Source organism: Manis pentadactyla, chromosome 8 (assembly GCF_030020395.1).
Source record: "Manis pentadactyla isolate mManPen7 chromosome 8, mManPen7.hap1, whole genome shotgun sequence".
In the NCBI taxonomy this organism is placed as follows: domain Eukaryota; kingdom Metazoa; phylum Chordata; class Mammalia; order Pholidota; family Manidae; genus Manis; species Manis pentadactyla.
Window position 1 is genome coordinate 94,257,033 of NC_080026.1, and position 17,200 is coordinate 94,274,232.

The window sequence follows — 17,200 nt, forward strand, 5'->3', positions numbered from 1 at the left end:
TGAGGGCCCATTTCCGTGCTAATGATTGACAGGGAGGATGTCCAGGTCTTCCAGAGAAGGCTCCAGAGGATTTTTCTCCATTGCTGAACAGAAGCCAGATCATCAAATGAGCCCATTGCTTCTGGGGACACAGAGTGTAGCCAAAGTAGGGTGGGGGTCATGTCACTGTGAAGGTCCTCCTAAGCCGTGTTTACCAAAGGAATAGGTCTGGTATGCAGAACTGAAAAATCCAATCTTAAGGGAAATTAGACTTTCAGGAGAAAAGTCCTCAAAGCCATCTCTTTTCCCTGAGACCCCATCACAAACTGGGGCAAGCCTTCCCAAAGCCCCAGCCCCACCACTTTCTTGCTGTGTGACTTTGAGCAAGTCATCAGCTGCTCTGAGCTTGTGTCTTAACTATACGTGTGCCTGATGAAGATGTTAGAGAGGCATGTGTGGTCCTCTGCTGGAGGCACTTAGCACAGACTTGGTGTGTGGGAAGAGCTGAGAAATGGTCACTGACATCCTCATTGTCATCGCGTTGCTGTCATTGTTAGGCACATGCTGGAGAGAGATTCTGGGGTTTTCTCTCCTTCCTTGCACAGCATGAACAGCAACAAGCCCTGGGAGAACAGGGGCTGTGGGAGGGTGTGGAGCCATGCTCAGCTCTGTCCTGATCCCAGCAGGGGCGGGGGCCCTCAGCTCACCACCGGGAGTAGCCGACTCTAGGAAATTCATCTGTTTGCTATTGGTCTGCGGCATGAGCCCCTGCCTTTGGAGTGTCTTGAGCAGAGGCCAGGCCAAGCTCTGCCCTGACTCTGCCCGCAGTGCTGGATGTGAACGACGAAACACCCACCTTCTTCCCGTCTGTGTACAACGTCTCTGTGTCTGAGGATGTGCCACGGGACTTCCGGGTGGTCTGGCTCAACTGCACCGACAACGACGTGGGCCTCAACGCCGAGCTCAGCTACTTTATCACAGGTGTGGCCCTGCCTCCACCCCTTCTAGATGTGCAGCCAGCCTGGTGTGGGGGAGGGTAGGGGGTAGGGAAGCAGGGAAAAGGGCCCAAGTCAGCATCAGGCTGTAGCTGGATGCCTCCCTGCTGGAGCTTCCCTGCGGATTTGCTCTTGGCTGTGTCCAAGGGCTTTGTGGCTGGGTCCCACCGGTCTGGCTCCCCCAGGGGCCTCCTGAGCCTGTTGGGGTGGTGGGGGAGGAACTTACCAAGTTTTAATCTGGAGGGAGGGAGATCCAGTAATTCCTGGGGAGAACCCCTCATCACCAACCCCCACCTGCATCCCCAAGTCAGAGTGATCAAGCAGTGACTGGAAGAATGTGGCCTTGTCCTTCCCCAGGCATCCTTCACCCAAGAGGAGAATTTCCTTCTGTTTAGAATAAGATGGTTTAAATCTCCCTAAATGAAATGTTGTTAGCTCAAAAATGTCAAGTAGCTACTACCTGGAGAGCTGTGGAGAAATAGTATGAGATCATGTCCTGGCTCAACAGGGGAAAGGGAGCCATGATCGATTAGTAATGTCTGCCACAACAGTAGGCTTGGTAGGTAGTGACAAAAATGCCATGTATTAGTCACTCCAAGTTTAGAACAGTTTTCCAGCATTCTGCAGCCCCTGACACACCTAAGAGGCGCTGAGATGCATGGCAGGAGTGGGGGACAGTTTTTTCACAGTCCTCCATTTTTACCAGCTCAGTCTTCTCTCTGTGCATGGCCTGCCTGCAGCCACATTAGTTACAAGCTCATAAACACATGTGTGTGTGCATATATGTTGCAGTGAACATACCAGTCTCCTTGACGCCTCTGCCCCCAGAACAAGAAATCCCAGGCTTATGTCCCATCCAAAGCTTGCTGCAGCCAAGGTGACCTCCCAGCCCTCAGCCTCCCCGTTCAAGATCTTTCCCTCCCTTCTCTCTCTAAAGGGTCCCAACACCCCCAGGCCATTCCTCATGGTTAGTCTGTAAGACTACCCTGAGAAAGTTTCAATTATCAAGACCCCCACACACAGCCCAGCCATGTTTGAGCCCCCAGCACTACTTGGTCTCAGTTCCTCCCCTAGGAGCCAAATTTCATCCTTTTGTAGATGGTGCTTCAGACACTGGGGAGCAGGTGCTGGAGGCTTGGGGGTCAGGGAACTTTCCCCAAGGCCAAACCATGTAGGGACAAGGGACCACTTGGCAGCCCCCAGGATGATATCCCTGCACCCCAAAGTGGCTAGTTCCTGCTAACCTGCTGAGAGTCCTCCCACCCTTAGGGTTCTCACACTTTAGTTTGACCAAGCTAGCCCAGACCGGTGCACTGGCGCCCTCTGCTGCCCAGAGCACCACACTGCCTGCCCACCGGCAGGGGAGGAGTCTCCACCCTGTTCTGATGGAGACCTTTCCTGACTCCCGTTTACCCCAGAGAGGAGACCTTCAGACTTCCCACCTGTCTCAGAACTCAGGAAGACTCAGTAACACCTGTCTCCCGCCCACCTTCCCTGGAGTCCCCACTCAAAGGGCCCAAGATGGGGGACCTGGAGACGTTTGCCTGACCCCAAGGTCCTCGGTTTACATAGAAAAGCCCCAACCCAGGTTAACTGCTCAGACTCTTCTACCAGACAGGCAGGTGGGTGGCAGAGTGGTGAGGGACACAGGCTCTAGAATTAAGGTGCCACGTTGGAGCCCTATGCCCCCAATAGATAACTGTAACTGAGAGCAATACAGAACATCACTAAGGTTTGCCCTCTGTGAGATGGAGATTTCATACAAATGAAATGCAGTTGTCCATATGAAGTGTCTGGTACACAGTAGGTGCTCAGCTATGGCTTCAGGCATTCGGCACCCCCACCTAAGCCCACAGAGGCCACACTGTCCCCAGAGTGCCCCCAGAACCCTTTTTAAGGCAGCAGTAGCAGAACTGAGGGGCCACCACCCCTTCCTGGCCAGGAACCCCATTTCCTGTCCAAAGCTTCTTCCTCTTTGGCCCCCAGGTGGAAATGTGGATGGGAAGTTCAGCGTTGGCTACCGTGATGCAGTCATGAGGACGGTGGTGAGCCTGGACCGGGAGACCACGGCTGCCTACACGCTCGTCCTGGAGGCCATCGGTATGCACGGGCCCTACCTGCACACCACCAATGGGGTTGTTCTGGGAGGAGTTCACGTGGGATGCACCAGGCCTTGAGCCAGAGGCTCTGCCTTGATGTCAGTGGAGAAAAGGCAACCAAACATCCAGCATATTTCTGAGCACCTGCCCAGCATGAGGCTTGGGGCACAGTGCTGTATGCAAGATGCTCTGAGAGTGTGGTGGGAGCTCGCTGCAAAACCAGGCAGAACAAAGCAGAAAGGGAGAAGGGTCAACCCAAGAGCAGCAGGCACAAAGGGAGGTGGAAACGTGTTGGGCGAGTGGCGGATAATCAAGGAAGGCTTCTTGGAGAAAGTAGCATATTTTAAAATAAATTGACCTCAACAATATGGGCTCACAAAACCAGTCCACTGGGAGATGGAGCTTCAGGTATGATTGGATTTGGGGCTCGGGTGATGCCATGAGGCCTCAGTCTCCACACTGGCTCACTCTGCCTCCTGCATGTTGGCTGCATTCTCTGGTTCAGGTGGTAACAAACTGTCACTGCAGCCCTGGCCTCAGTCCTCTTGGGCTCAAGTCCAGCAGCAGGGAGATGGCACTTGTCTCTTCCCCCACCTACCCCCTGAAGCTTGGTTAGCTCCATCTGCCCCAGGGCCTGCCCCTGAACCCTTCAGCGCAGCCAACAGAGGAGACACGTGCTGGTTAGTTAGGCCTGAACCACATGCCCATCCCTGGAGGTGGAACCCCAGGCCTCAGAGTTGGGAAGGGAGGCTCTCTGAGGGAACTTGAGGGCATGGACTTGCCTGGGAGCAGGGTGCTGGGGCAGGGTGGTGCTGCTGGGCAAACAAGGCCTGCCTACCACTGCACTGAAAGCTAAGTAAGGTTTCAGTAAGTGGAGAAGCAGGCAGGGCATTTCGGGCAGAGGGACCAGCCCATGCAAAGGCCTAGAGGTGGGAAATGAGCTTGGGTGTGGGGAGGGGCCTCAGCAGCTGGCCATAGGCCCCTGGGGAGGGGCTGCAGTCAGGTAGGGCCAGCTTGTGGAGCCCCAGACACTGGGCTGGAAGTTTGGTCTTTGGTCTCTAGGCAGCAGGGAGCCCTTGAGGGCTGCAGATGAGACAAAGGGTATAATGAGGCCTGTGTTCTCCAGGTGCCCCCAGTCCTTCCAGGAGTGCCCAATTCTGTGTTTGCAGTGAGCTCTGGGTAAGAAGAGTGAGTTCGCTCTGCCTCATTCCTCCCAGCCAGCTCTTCCCCTGAGCCTGGCTACATCTACCTTCTCCCCTCCCGTCCTGGGCGGCCGTACCCTCTAGAGATCTGTCATCTCTCCTGAGTCCAGACTTCACATCAAGCCCCACTCAGGCTTGGGACCTGCCTGCTCACACTGTCCCCAGCTGTGTCAGATAAGCAGGACCCTGGGTGATGGGAGGCTGGTCCTGGAGAGGAGCTCAGGAGGGCAAGACAACTTACCTCAGGTAGGTGGCTGCACCCTAACATGCGGTCAGCCAGCCTGGGGAAGGATAGTCAGCCCTGGTCCTCAGCCACCTCCAGCTGCCTGTGCTCCTCTCTGGGGTGACTGTTCTTGCCTGGACATGCAGAGCCAGGCACAAGCTCCTTCCTCCAGAGAGGATGACCCACAGCTGCCCCTGTGGCTGACCACCTCCCCAGCCCTGGGAGGTTCCTGCAGGGAACTGAAGGGACAGAATCCCCGGATACCTTTGGCCTAGAAATCAAGCAGCGTCCATATTCCCGAATGCAGGAGGCCCATAGGCCAAATCTGTCCTGTGGGCATGTTTGACCCATCTCATGCTTCATAAGGAATGACAATTAGTTGTAAACATTTAAAAATCAGGTTTTATTTAAAAGCTCAGATGTTCAATTTCTCTTGACAACTCAGAGAATCTAGTGTCACCAGGCTCACGTTCTGCCTGTCCACTGTGGACTGGAGCAGAGGACAGCTGCCCCTTTGATGGGCACACCGGGTGTGTACCCATGGATCTTACCCACCTGGCCCTGACAGCAGCTGGGTTTGTGGACTCAGAACCTGTACCCGTTTCCAGGGTTGCCATAACAAATGAACACAAACTTGGTGGCTTGAAAAAACAGAAATTTATTCTCGCATGGCTCTAGAAGCCAGAAATTCAAAATCAAGGTGTCTGCAAGCTACATTCCCTCTGAATTCTTCCTGAACTCCTCCAATTTCTGGTAGCCCTGAATGTCCCTTGGTCACTCTGTCAAATCTCCCTCTGCCTTCCTCTTATAAGGACCCTTGTCACTGGGTTTATGGCCCACCCGGATAATCCAGCATGCCTCATCTTAAGATCCTTAACTTAATTACATCTCCAAAGACCCTTCTTCACAATAAGTTATATCCACAAGTTGCCAGGGATTTGACAGAGATATATCTTTTGGCAGCCACCATTCAACTTACTTCATGCCTCAGTTACTTCCTCTGTGAAATGGGATAATAACTGCCTACGTTACAGACTTGTTATGAGGACTAAATGAGCTAGAATAGTGCCTGGGACATATTAGATATTGTTGTTCCTAATCTAAAAAGGAAAGGAGCCCCCTTACAAAGGCCAGAGTGGATGGGGGGAATGGGCAGTGCCCAGGGAATCTGCCCTGCAAGCAGCTGCTAACAGCCCATCTTCTTTCACATCCCACAGACAACGGCCCAGTAGGCAAGCGGCGCACAGGCACAGCCACCGTATTCATCACCGTCCTGGATGTGAACGACAACCGGCCCATCTTTCTGCAGAGCAGCTACGAAGCCAGTGTCCCCGAGGACATCGCTGAGGGCCACAGCATTGTGCAGGCAGGTGGCCGGGACCCCCAGAGCAGCTGGTGGGCTGAGGGCAGGACCGCACTCAGCTCTGAGCGCACGTGCTCGATGGCATCGTGGCGTGGAGGGGTGGGAACAGGAGGGCAGCTCCCTCTGCTGCGGTCCAGTGCTGCTCCGGGAGGAGCCAGTGCTGGGGAAAGCAGGCCCCCGGTTGTATAACCAACAATAGGGCCCTGGCTCCCTGCCAAGTAGAAGGAAGGCCCCTCTCCTTCCTCTCTCCCTCCCTGCCCTCTCCTCACTCCCACCCCATCTAGAAGGCCTTTCAGAGCCAAGAGGAGATGGAGATGTCACATTTCCCCAGAAAGTAGTTTGAGGAGAGAGCCAGTGCCCAGCAAGGCCCAGAACAGAGCAGCTTTCACGGGGCCCTTGGCCGAATCTCCCCTCTTGGGACGGGCACAAGGAGAAAGGGCTCCTTTGCCCTGAAAGCAGGATCAGCAGCTTTGAGGCTCGGTGGGGAGATGGGAGGACCTGAAAATGCAGCTTGTGTGCCCTCCCCCACTCGGCCCTGGAGATCTTAGTTGCTGGGCGGGGAGGGAAGCCAGGAATGAATTACCCTCTTCACCAGCCACGGGGGTGTTTGACTTGGAGGCTAAGTCAAACACAGCAAATCTGGGCATGTCCGCTGGGGCAGGCTCCTGGGATTGGGAGAGGCAGGAGATCTGGAGGCCAGAAATGTGCCCACCTCCCTGTATCCGGGCCAGGAGGGAGGCAGGAAAGGGGTTGGAGAGCAGGCTGACTCCCAGAGGAGCAGAGACTCCACAAAGACTTGCAAGAGCTTGGGGCCTGGCTCCAGGAGGAGGAAGGAGGTGCTCTGCCTCTGTGCCTCAGCTGCCTGAGCCTGGAGAGTCACACGGCCAAAGCTGAGGGGCCCCGCCCCTCCCCCAGCCCAACACCTAACACCTGCCTCCCAGCTCACTGACCAGGTCTCCCAGGACCAACCTGGGGACATAGCTGGATCTGGCCACAGCTTTGAGAGCCCCTTCCCCATCCCAGCATTTCCTTCTCCTTCCAGCCTCAGGGCAGCCATCCACCAACCTGATCTCCAGGAAGAGAATGTCTAGTGCTGGGCAGGGCAGGCACACCAGCCAGGGGGTGATATGAGTGACTGCAGGCCGAGTTCACTCTGGGATGTCTCAGGGAGGCCCTGGGGGAGGGAACCAGGAAGAGGTTAACCAGGGGGAGGGGACTGGGTGACAAAGCCCTGGGGCAGGAGGCTGCCCCACTTCCTAACCCAAAGAATAGGTTTCCATTCACACAGCGCTATTCAGACTGAAATCCTAGCTCCCGTGAGTAATATAGGCAGCACAAGTCTTCCCATTTCTCAGGGAGAAATTCAGGCACTAGTGGCTTCTCCAAGGCCCTGGGAGTAAGTTTCTGGCCAAGCGGGCCTCACTCTTTAACATCGGATTGTCCTGGAAGGAAGGCACAGTGCACCTGACCAATAGGGCCTGCCTGGAGAGGAAGCTTCTGCCTAGGGGCGTCCTGGAGGAAGAAGAGGGCTCACCCAGGACTCCTTGGGCTCAGGGGGGAGGGGACACACCCAGACTGCGCCACCCTTCACTCAGGAAACAAAGGCCTCACACTTCTGCTCCTGGAGCTGAATGAGGCAGGGTAAGGGGTTGGACCCAGCCTCCTCCTCTGCAAGCTCCCAGGCTTATAGGAAGAAGACAGAGGCAAGGATGACCCGCGCTGCCAAGAGGCTGCTGAGCATGGGCAGTTCCGGGTGGGAGGTGGCTGCCAGCTGGAGAGCAAAGAGGGCTTCGCCCAGGGGTGCTTTGTGCAGCATAAGCCACAGCCAGGGGAAGATAGGTGGTTCAGTTTGCCTGGAGTCTTGGGTCAAGATAAGGCTAAAAAGATAGTTTGAAGCCAGCTTGAGTAGGGCACTGAACACCAGACTAAGGAGTCCGGCTTTGTGTAGCCGGCAGCGGGAGCCAGTGATGGTTTTGGAGCTGGGCAGCGGCAGAACTGGAGCTCACTCTTTGAGAAAGCCTGATGACTGCACGATGGGTCATAGCACAGAGGGTGGGGCAGGGCAGGGCAGCCTCATGGCAGGAGCTAGGCAGCTCAGACCTGCCTCTGCCCACCTTCCAAATCTGGGACTCAACCAAAGTGCATAGCCTTGGCCTTGTGAGGACAGGTTGAGGGTTTGGGGTTCTGAGAGCCCACCCTGGGGTAGGATTGCTTTGACAGGTAGCCAGCCAATGAAGTAATCGTCAAAAACACAGCACACCTGGCGTGGTCCAAGCCTGAGGTCCCACAGCTGTCCTGGAAAGGTCTGGGCCCTCCTTCCTAAAGGGAAGCCGCCTTCCTCCCTGGGTGAGGCACAGAGCCACTGTGATATGTCCTCAGAGCCCAGGTGGCATCAGAGCTACTGGCAGTGCCTCCTGCTGCTCGGTCACAGCACAAGTCCTGGCTGCACAGGAGCTCCTTAACCCATTCTCAGCCCCCTGACCCCATAGGTGCATTGAAGCGGGGAGTCGTGAGGCTGGCTGCCAAGATGGTGACTGGCTGGGCAGTGTTGAGAGCCTCCTGTTTGCTCCTCTTCATGGTAGGCTTCCGGCCATCTGATCCACCACAGGGTGCTGGCTGCTCCCCTGGATTAATAGGCAAATGCTGGCAGGGCCCTGGGAATCCAAGGAGAGAAATCCATGTCTCCTTTTGCCTTGGGCGATTGATTTACCTTGCCTTCAGTGTGGGCTGACTATTCTGACTATTCCACTGGCTAGAGGGAAACTGGTCATTGAGCAGCTCTCACCAAGACCCTAACTAGGCTTTGGTGCCTGGAGGGTGGGCAGGGCTTCCATTTGGAAGCAGGGACACTGTTTCCTGAAGGAGGATGTGCTCAGCTGCCAGAGAGGGGCCCTGGGGACCCCAGGGTATGCCCTCCAGAGCCTCAGGCCAAGCGTTCAGTTGTCTGCAGGTACCCCACAATTGGTCCAGCAGTCTTTCAGCAGGCAGCAGCTAGAGGGGCCGCAGAAAGGAAAGTATTTTTCCAGGAGTCATCTCTGGGAAAGGCCTCAGGCCTGGGTGCACAGGCCTAAAGTGTCAGGCTGTGTCCGAGGCAGGAGGATCTGTGGATGGATCCTGGATGGGGGGACACTCCGTCATATCTGGGTAGATTCCGTGCAGTCACAGTCGGGGTTGTCATCGCGGGCCGGCAGGGGGCGCTGAGGGGCTGGCCGGCCATGGCGGAAGCTGTGCAGGGAGTGACGCAGGGAGCCAAGGCGCTTCCAGAGCCGGAGCTGGGGTTCGCTGGGGCTGCCTGGGTGGTGGGGCATGCACTCGCGGGCCCGGCGGTGGCTTGGGTCAAGTGCAGCCGGTTTGCAGAGGGTCATGAACAGCAGACAGGTAGCCAGCAGGAGGAAGATGCAGGCCAGGGCAATGAGCATGGGGAGGAGGTCAGCTGTCTCAGCGGAGCTCCCCGGGGTGACAGGAGCTGTGAGGAAGGCCAGGGGGTTGGGGCCCTCTGTGCTCATGGCTCCTGCAACAGGAATGGGACAGAACCTCAGAGGCAAATCAGATGGACCCAGGGCTGGGGATGGAGGGGAACATTGATGATGCACATGGCATCATGGCCATTTTACAGGTTAGAACAGTGAGGCCCAGAGAGGTGACAAGCCTAAGGTCACACAGATGAGCAGTGGAGCTGGGCCTGAACTCAGGTCCTCTTTCTGCTGTACCCCGCTGTCCACCTGCCATGGAGGAGACAGGAAGATAATGTCTTGGGGCATTTAAAAATCAATTTTCATGAATTACAATAGAGTCTCAGGCCTGAAAACTTGAGGTCTAAGACCAGGTCCATCAATAACTTGCTCTGTGACCAGAAACAAGACATAGGTTACAGGAGGTTGCAGCTGGCAAGGACCTAACCATTATCCATGCTGACGCTGCCAAGTCGGGGCCCACGTGTATGTTTCACTGGGTCCTTGCAGTGTTTTTTATAAGTGTCAACTTATTGTGAATATTTTAAAAATCACCAATGAAAAGCCAAGAGTATACATAAATATCTGAACATCTGGCTTCTCTTGAAATTTCAGAATTTCAACACTGGCAACATAGGGCCAGTTGCTGCCTGGCACCCACTAGAGGGGCTGGACTGAGCAGCAGCTATCCCCTCTAGACAGGACGCCAGCCTCCAGCTCACCATATTCCCATGCATGCCCCCTGCATACCTTATCCCTCCTGCCTGGCCCTGTAGGCATTCCTGTTGGCGCTTCCCAAGGCAGTCCCACCTGCTCCCTGACAAGGAAGGAAACTGAGGCCCAAACAAGGGAAGACCAGGCCCAAGGTCACACTGTGAGCCAGCGGCCAAGGAAAAGCCAGAGCCAGGTTTCCTGACTGCTGGCCCTATGGCCCCAGCTCTCTCTCTGGGATCACTGAGCTGCTCTGAGAACAGGTGGGGAATAACCCACAGAGAGTAACAGCGTTGACACAGTGGGGCTTAAAATGCCCTTACTCCCTCCCCGAAACCAGTCACTCACACTTACAACCATCCCACCAGAGGGAGCAGAGCAGGAAATCTTTGTAGATAGCAAGTCAGGCTGAGTTTTTGGTTCAGTATGTCTGGGGTTACAAATAAAAATGCTTATAGAGCCTGGCTAGTAGGTAACGTGTGTGTGTCAGGGAGGACAGGCGGCAAGCCTACCTGGAGCACACACTTGGGGAAGTGGGGTTGTGCTGGCCAGGCTGGTGGAGCACTGCAACTGCAGGCTCGCTGTGCTTGGCTCTTCCCGTTTCCCAAGAGAAGCTAGAAATCTTGATTTTGGGGTCAAATGTTCCTGATTTTAAATGTTGTCAACGAATTCAAATTTGGTTAAGGCAAGAGAGTAAAAGAGAGAGAGAGAGAACACTGCAGAGGCCAAACTTGATACAAAAAAAAATTGAAATGAGTTTTCAAATATTTAAAACACTACAACAGGCCAAAAAACATATATACGGGCTACATCCAGCTGAAAGCCAGCATTTGTGATCTTTGATTTCTACAAACACAGGACAGGAAATCCAAACGAGGCTCTAATAAAAAGTCATTAATGTCTCTTTAACCTTAGAGACTTTCCTAACACTTGGGGACATCAGGTTTCCCTCCCTTCTCCAGTTTGCAGCTTAGTCTTAACTCAGTCAAGCTTCCAGCACCATATTCAGCAGAGGAAGGGCTTCAGTGGGGCCAAGGCTCTGCATGTGGGCTGCAGGGAGTCCATGTAAGCAAGCAGAGGGAAGCAGGAGGGGCCACCCAGCCCCCACCCTCCTGAGCCCCCATCCCGCCCCAGGCACTTACCAGCAGCCGCAGGACCTCACTCCCAGCTCCCTGTGCCCAGCCTCCTTCCTGCCTGCAGCCTCGCCCTGCATCCAGCTGAAGGGGGGCATCCAGTGCAACCCACCCCGCCTCCTACCCACTCCTTCCATCATTTCCAGACAGAACACGACCCTCCCTGCTCCCGGTTGGAAATTCTGATGCCCGTCTCACTGCCCAGGGCCTCTGCCTCTCAGGCATCGGGTCTAGAGAGCATTCTGGCTGGGCAACCATACGTGGGTTGGCCCTTCTTTGAATCTAGTCAGGGAGGAGGGATGAGGTCTGCCCACCACCATCTCCCACAGGGAGAAAACTGACTGTCCCTCTGTCCTGGGCCTTGCTTGGCTGGGAGTAAGAAAGGGGCGGTCTGAGGTGGGAGAATTCTCCATCCTGCTGGTCCTGATGTTATTTCAAGGTCTTCCTATGGATCTGGAGACCCTGTCAGGCCAGCAAAGCAGGTCCAGCCTTCAGAGCATGGAAATGCACTTTAACAAAAAGATATGTGAGGCAGTAATTAGTGTCTGAGTAGTTCTCGTAGAAATAAGAGGTTCCTAAGGGCTTGAAAGCATCAAACCCCCTGCCCAGCACACAGGGCAGGGCCGGCTACCAGGCCTCTTGACACCCTCTCTGACCAGCCAGCAAGGGCCTGCTGTTTCTGGGGAAAGGAGGCCTCCACCAAACCAAGACTAGAAATGGTCTTCAGGCAGCTGAAGCCTGTCCCTGCCCACTGGAGCCCAAGGCACCCCGGCAGGCCCTACTCTGGGTGTCTCTGCAACCTCAGTCTCCAGCGTTCTTCCCTCTGAGCTCCACGGAGTAGGGTCTGCTGGAAGCAGAGGAGGCTGACCCCACAGCACTGTCCCTCACTGGGCCTGGTTTTCACTCTCCACGAAAGCAGAAGGGTTCACCAGATGACATGGCAAGGCCACCTGCCAGGCCCCCTTGATACCCTCCCATCCTCTCCCAGAGCACCCTGGCAAGCGTCTGACCCACTTTCCTCACCAAGCCTTCTGCAGTCCCCCATGCACTGACCTCAGAGCCAATCCTCAGAAGCTCCGAGCTGGGTGGGAAGGTCTCAGCTGTCTGAGGGAGGCCCCAAATGCATCAGGCACCACTCCTGACCCCAGACTGCCCTGGGCGCTGCTGTGTCCTGTGCCCCTCAGTCAGCCAGGCTGGGCAGAGTAAGCCATCTCTCCTCACTGTCCAGCTAGACCTGGTTTTGTCTGGAAGAGTTTGGGCCCTGCCTTGGGGGAGGGGACAGTCAAGAGGGTAGGGATGGCAACTGGGCTGGGAAGAGAGAGAGGAGAGCATTGCAGCTGGGCAGGCCTTCCCACGGCTGCACTCCAGCCTGTCTCCTTGGAGCCCTCTGAGGGGCAGGGTGGGGGCACCGTGAGGACACGGGGGTCGGGGGTGGGGTGTGCTGGGAGGAATCACTGTCTCTCTGGCCCCAGGGCCCTCACCTTCCCCTGTTGGACATTTGAATGGTATGGTGGGGTGGCAGCCAGCAGGTTGCTATGCAGTGCCTGCCAGCCTCCTGGTTACCGGGGAGAGGGGCTACAAGCTGAGCAGGGAGGGGGGATGGGCAGAAATGCCACCCCCAACCCCCCAGCTCCCAGGCCTCTCCTCCCCTCCTGTGTCCCTGGGCCCCTCGCCTTCCAGGCTTCTCCCTCAGCCTCCCAGAAAACCACACTCCCTTTGAAAGAGTCTGCCTGCAGAAGTGCGGGGTGAGAGTCATTTTCAAAGGTCAAAGACATCACAGGACAGAAAGCCAGAAGTGAGGGACAGCCAAGGCTGCGCTCCTCATAGTTTGGGTGGGTTCTGGGAGACCCTCCAGGTGGCAGCTCTGCACACACACACGCGTACACACACACACACACACACACACACACACACACACACACGCACCTCTACCTCCCTGAGCCTCCTTTCTTCCTAAAGCCAGAGCTTCCCTGGCAACCAGCTGCCTGCTCAGGAGGCTAAGTCTTAAACAGCTTCCCCATCAAGGCCCCCAAGCCCTCAGAAATACAACACAGAGGGGGAGTTGTGGCTCTGCCCAAGACCTGAGGCTGGGGTCACCCTTTTTCAGGGTTCCAATTTTTGGAATTTAGCTCCTCCCCCCTTCCCTTAGCCCTTGACCACAAAAGAAACCTCTTCTGCACAGCCCCAGATGGATGGGAGCTTCTGTGGGCTGTCAGGGTCCATCAGTGGCTGACAGGGCCCCTCACCCACTACCCCTACTCTCAGGTGATGTAACTGAGGTCTAGAGAGGTATGGTTTGGCCAAGTCACCCAGCAGGTTAGTGGGGGTGGAGGTGGGGGGATTTGGTGCCTTTCCCCAAGAAGGGTGGGCAGACATGGGCAGCAAGCAACGGGTGCTAAGATGTTCCCAATGCCAGAGCCCCCAATGGGTTTCCCGCATCTTACAGCCTGCCTTTCACTGCCCATTTTCCTTAACCTTTTCTTCCCAAACCAAGTGGACACTTCATCTATGGCCCCCATTTTCCTGAGCTGGCAGGAACCAAAACCCCCAAGTGGTGCAGGCTGCTTGGGGAGGGAGACATCGAGGATATACCATGTATAGAGACACCCAAGGGCATCCTCCGAACAGCTAGGCCTCTGCCCTGTCCTGATCCCTTCTGTATCTGGACTGTTGAGTCAACTCCACTATATCCCTCCACCTTGTAGCTTCTAAGACTTCTTCTAGAAGGGGAGAGAGAACTTCACAGCAAGTGAAATATCCCAACTCCAGTATAAAGCAAGAGGGCCTCCCACAAGAGGGTGGCACAACTCATAATGTCCAACTTTTAACATCTCTCTCTGTGCCAGACACCAGAAAAGGTGCCTTGCAGAGATTATTTCTAATTTTCCCATCAACCTCGCAAGGTTGGTCATCATTGTGCCTGTTCTATGGATGAGGGAACTGAGACTTGGGGGATTAAATTACTTATTGAGGGTCAGGTAGCCAGGAAGTGACAAGGCCAGGATTCATACTTGGGTCTGCCTGACCCAGACTCGTTGTTCCTTTCAGACCAACATACTTCCCTTCCTCCTACCATCAATACGCTCTTCAAGACCCTTAGATACATTTACCTCAGTCCTATCAAGCCTGAGCAGGCCAGCACCTGCAGCCAGGTTCATCATTTTCATATTGGCCTCCATCCTGTCATTTCTGAGCTCCACATTCTGCTGAGGCTCCCAGTGCCCCAGAGAAAAAGGTCCTTTGCTGTTTATTGAGGGCCTTGTTCCACCCCTCCCCCAGATCCCTCTGCTATGTTCCAGTGAGAACCCTTCACTCCAGACACACACAGCCCACCTCAGAAGCCTCTACTTTTGCTCACACTGTTACCCATTCTCCCCAACCCTCTCTGCTAAGCCAACTCTTACCCAACCATCCAAACCCAGCTTCTCTTCTGGAAACCTTTGGCCAACCCAATCCTTGCTGGCTTCTCTTCTCTTGATCTTTGCAAGCAGGAATCCACCCCCTCTTCTCTGGATCTCCCACAGTGCCTGGCATGGAGCTACACACACAGTAGGCACTTGACAGAATTCATCCAATGAGCAAAAATAGAAAAGCCTACACTAGGACTTCAGTGGCAAGAAACACCCAGTGCAATTAATATGGGGCAAAGTATACTGAAGAAATACTAGGGTACCCCAGAGAACCAAGGAAATGGGGAAAGGTGGAGGTACACCTGGGCTTCTGGAATAACTGGGAACATGGTCCCAAATACTGCAGTGCTAGTGTTGTAGGTGAATGTTCTCTGAATGTCAGCTTTATTACCTCCACCAGAGATCTGCTACTAAATCATTCACATATTATTTAAACAAACATAGCCCTATTTTGTGCCTGGGTCATTGTTCTAGAGACTAGTGATACAGCAGTGGACAAAGCCTCTTCTTTCTGTAGGCATATGGACAGTAAGCAAAGATACAGTGTATCAGGGGCTGATGGGAGTAGGGAAGGCCAAGGTATTGGAGAAGGGGCTGCCATTTCATATAGAATGGTCAGGGAAGGCCTTATAAGATCACATTCAACCAGAGTTGTGAAGATGACTCAATGAGTATGCAAACATCTGGAGGGAGAGCTGGCCGAGTGGAGGAAATAGCAAGGGCAAAGCCCTAAGGCTGGCATGCACTTAGTGTTCAAGAAAGAGCACAGACACTGATGGGGCTAAGGCAGAGTAATGAGGAAGGAGTGGTGGAGATGAGCTCAGATACTCCCGCTTCTTTCCACTAGGGAGCCTGACTCTTTCTGGTCCCAAGGTCCAGAATCCCAGAGAAAGATGTGATTGGCCCATTTTAATCAGGTGCCTTCTCCTGGGCCAGCTACCGCTGTCCATGGTCAGTAAGAACTTGGCAACTTGGCAGCCCCAGTGCACACCACAAGATTGAAGGGAGAGGTGGAGAGAAGAGGGCAGCTCCAGAAGTGGGAGGGTCCAGGGCATTACAAAGCGATTCACCAGAAATCCTCTGGGACAACCGGCCATGGCCCTGTGGGAGTCTCCCTGGTCATGTAGTCCTGTACTGCCTCCTGCATCACTCTGCAGGTATGTTTTCTACATTTCAGGTATGTGGTGGGTAGAGCAGGTGTTCAGCTCTCAGTGTGACAGGGCTCGCCTTGGGGCTTTAGAGCTGGACTTGTACCAGGGCGGGGCACTGGGCAGTGTCTCAGAGCGAGGGCAGCACACCCCAGTCCCTACTGGAGACAGTGCAGAGCCCCCCAGGGATGGCCAAGGAAGCTGGGAAGGTCTGAAATGAGACTGGAGCAGTTGTGTGGGTGAATGAATAGGGTGCCATTCTTTGGAGGTGGGATTTCTGGGTTTCCACAAAGTGGCCATTACAATACCCAGTGCCTGGCTGAGACCCAGTGTGGACAGAGAGGCTTCAGGCCAAGCAAGTGTGGGCAAGGAGCAGCCACAGAATCCAGCCGCTGAAGGTGAGGCTGCTGGCATCCCAAAGGGCTGAGGGAGGGAGGGGCTGACCTAGTCAAGCCTGGGTCCAGAGAGCCACAGCACCGTCATCCACCTTCTCCCAAGTCCTCCCCAAGAACCTGGAGGAGGATCGGGAAGCAGAGCCAGCAGCCCCCCTGCCATGACAGGGAAGCATGGAATCATCAGCTGTCAGGGGGCCTTGTCAGGGAGGAGAAGGACAGCAGTGTCCCTCTCCCCTCTCATATGCCAGCCTTGGAGACCACAGGTTTGGGCAGGATGGGCTGGGGGTGGCCAGGAGAGAAGGAGAGAACATCTCTCCCTCTGGGGTAGAATTCACGGAGTGGCCATGCTCTTATTCTTCCTCAGCTAAAAGCCTCCGATGCGGATGAGGGCGAGTTTGGGCGTGTGTGGTACCGCATCCTGCGTGGTGAGTGGAGTGCCCCTGGATGGAGAGGGGGTCCTCCTGCCCTGGGGATGGCAGAGTCTCTGGGTGCCAAGGCTCTGGGAGGCAAGACCAAGGGAGCCCTGGGTACTGTACACAAGGACGGGCCAGAGAGAGGAAACAGGCATTCTCTGACCATTTCCAACAAATTGGATGTCTTTTAATTGAGGGTGCTGCATTTGATTGCTATGCGCTCAGAATCCCTCAGGTCCCGTGGTGGGATATCACCCTGACAAGGAGGCCTTGGGGACCAGGGCAGCCCCCAGCATCGAGCTCCCTGGAGATTGCATTGGCCCAGCACATATCGTGTGCCCATCCCTGAACCAGTCACTGTGGCCTAGGACATGAAACAGTGTCCCCTCCCAGAGTGAGCCGCTGTGAGGACAGGGCACAGAAATGAGGAGCTCACAGAATGGTCTCATTGGGCTGACTGGAATCACATGACCGGCTGTGAGCCAATCAGTCACTCTGGCCAATATGCCACTCTGCCCACTCCTGGAATCGGAGTGACATCACTCGTACACAAAGTACGTGAAGAGAGAGTGGAGAATGATGGCTCCCCACAGGAAAATCAGGCTGCTGGTACCACAAAATGGTGGAATCGGCACTGGACCAGCCCAGAGTGTCCACGATAGTGTTCAACGAGCCAC

At 55.1% G+C, this 17,200-nt stretch overlaps 2 protein-coding genes across 3 annotated transcripts in view; one reads left to right on the forward strand and one right to left on the reverse strand.

The window, feature by feature from the left end:
* The window catches only part of LOC130678898 (cadherin-23-like), a 337,153-nt gene that overhangs the window by 308,359 nt on the left and 11,594 nt on the right, over nt 1–17,200 (forward strand). For both annotated transcript variants that reach the window (XM_057505954.1, XM_057505953.1), the window contains exons 25-28: nt 808–960; nt 2,961–3,074; nt 5,716–5,864; nt 16,475–16,535. In XM_057505954.1, coding sequence (XP_057361937.1) covers nt 808–960; nt 2,961–3,074; nt 5,716–5,864; nt 16,475–16,535 — 477 coding nt within the window. The remainder of the gene's footprint in view (nt 1–807; nt 961–2,960; nt 3,075–5,715; nt 5,865–16,474; nt 16,536–17,200) is intronic.
* C8H10orf105 (chromosome 8 C10orf105 homolog) lies at nt 6,067–9,368 on the reverse strand. The gene has a single exon (XM_036928489.2). It carries the CDS (start codon nt 9,365–9,367, stop codon nt 8,996–8,998), a length of 372 nt encoding a protein of 123 aa, XP_036784384.2. The 5' UTR covers nt 9,368; the 3' UTR covers nt 6,067–8,995.

Coding starts and splice junctions, on each gene's coding strand:
- C8H10orf105 (XM_036928489.2), bottom strand. CDS start 9,367: ATGAGCACAGAGGGCCCCAACCCCCTGGCCTTCCTCACAGCTCCTGTC.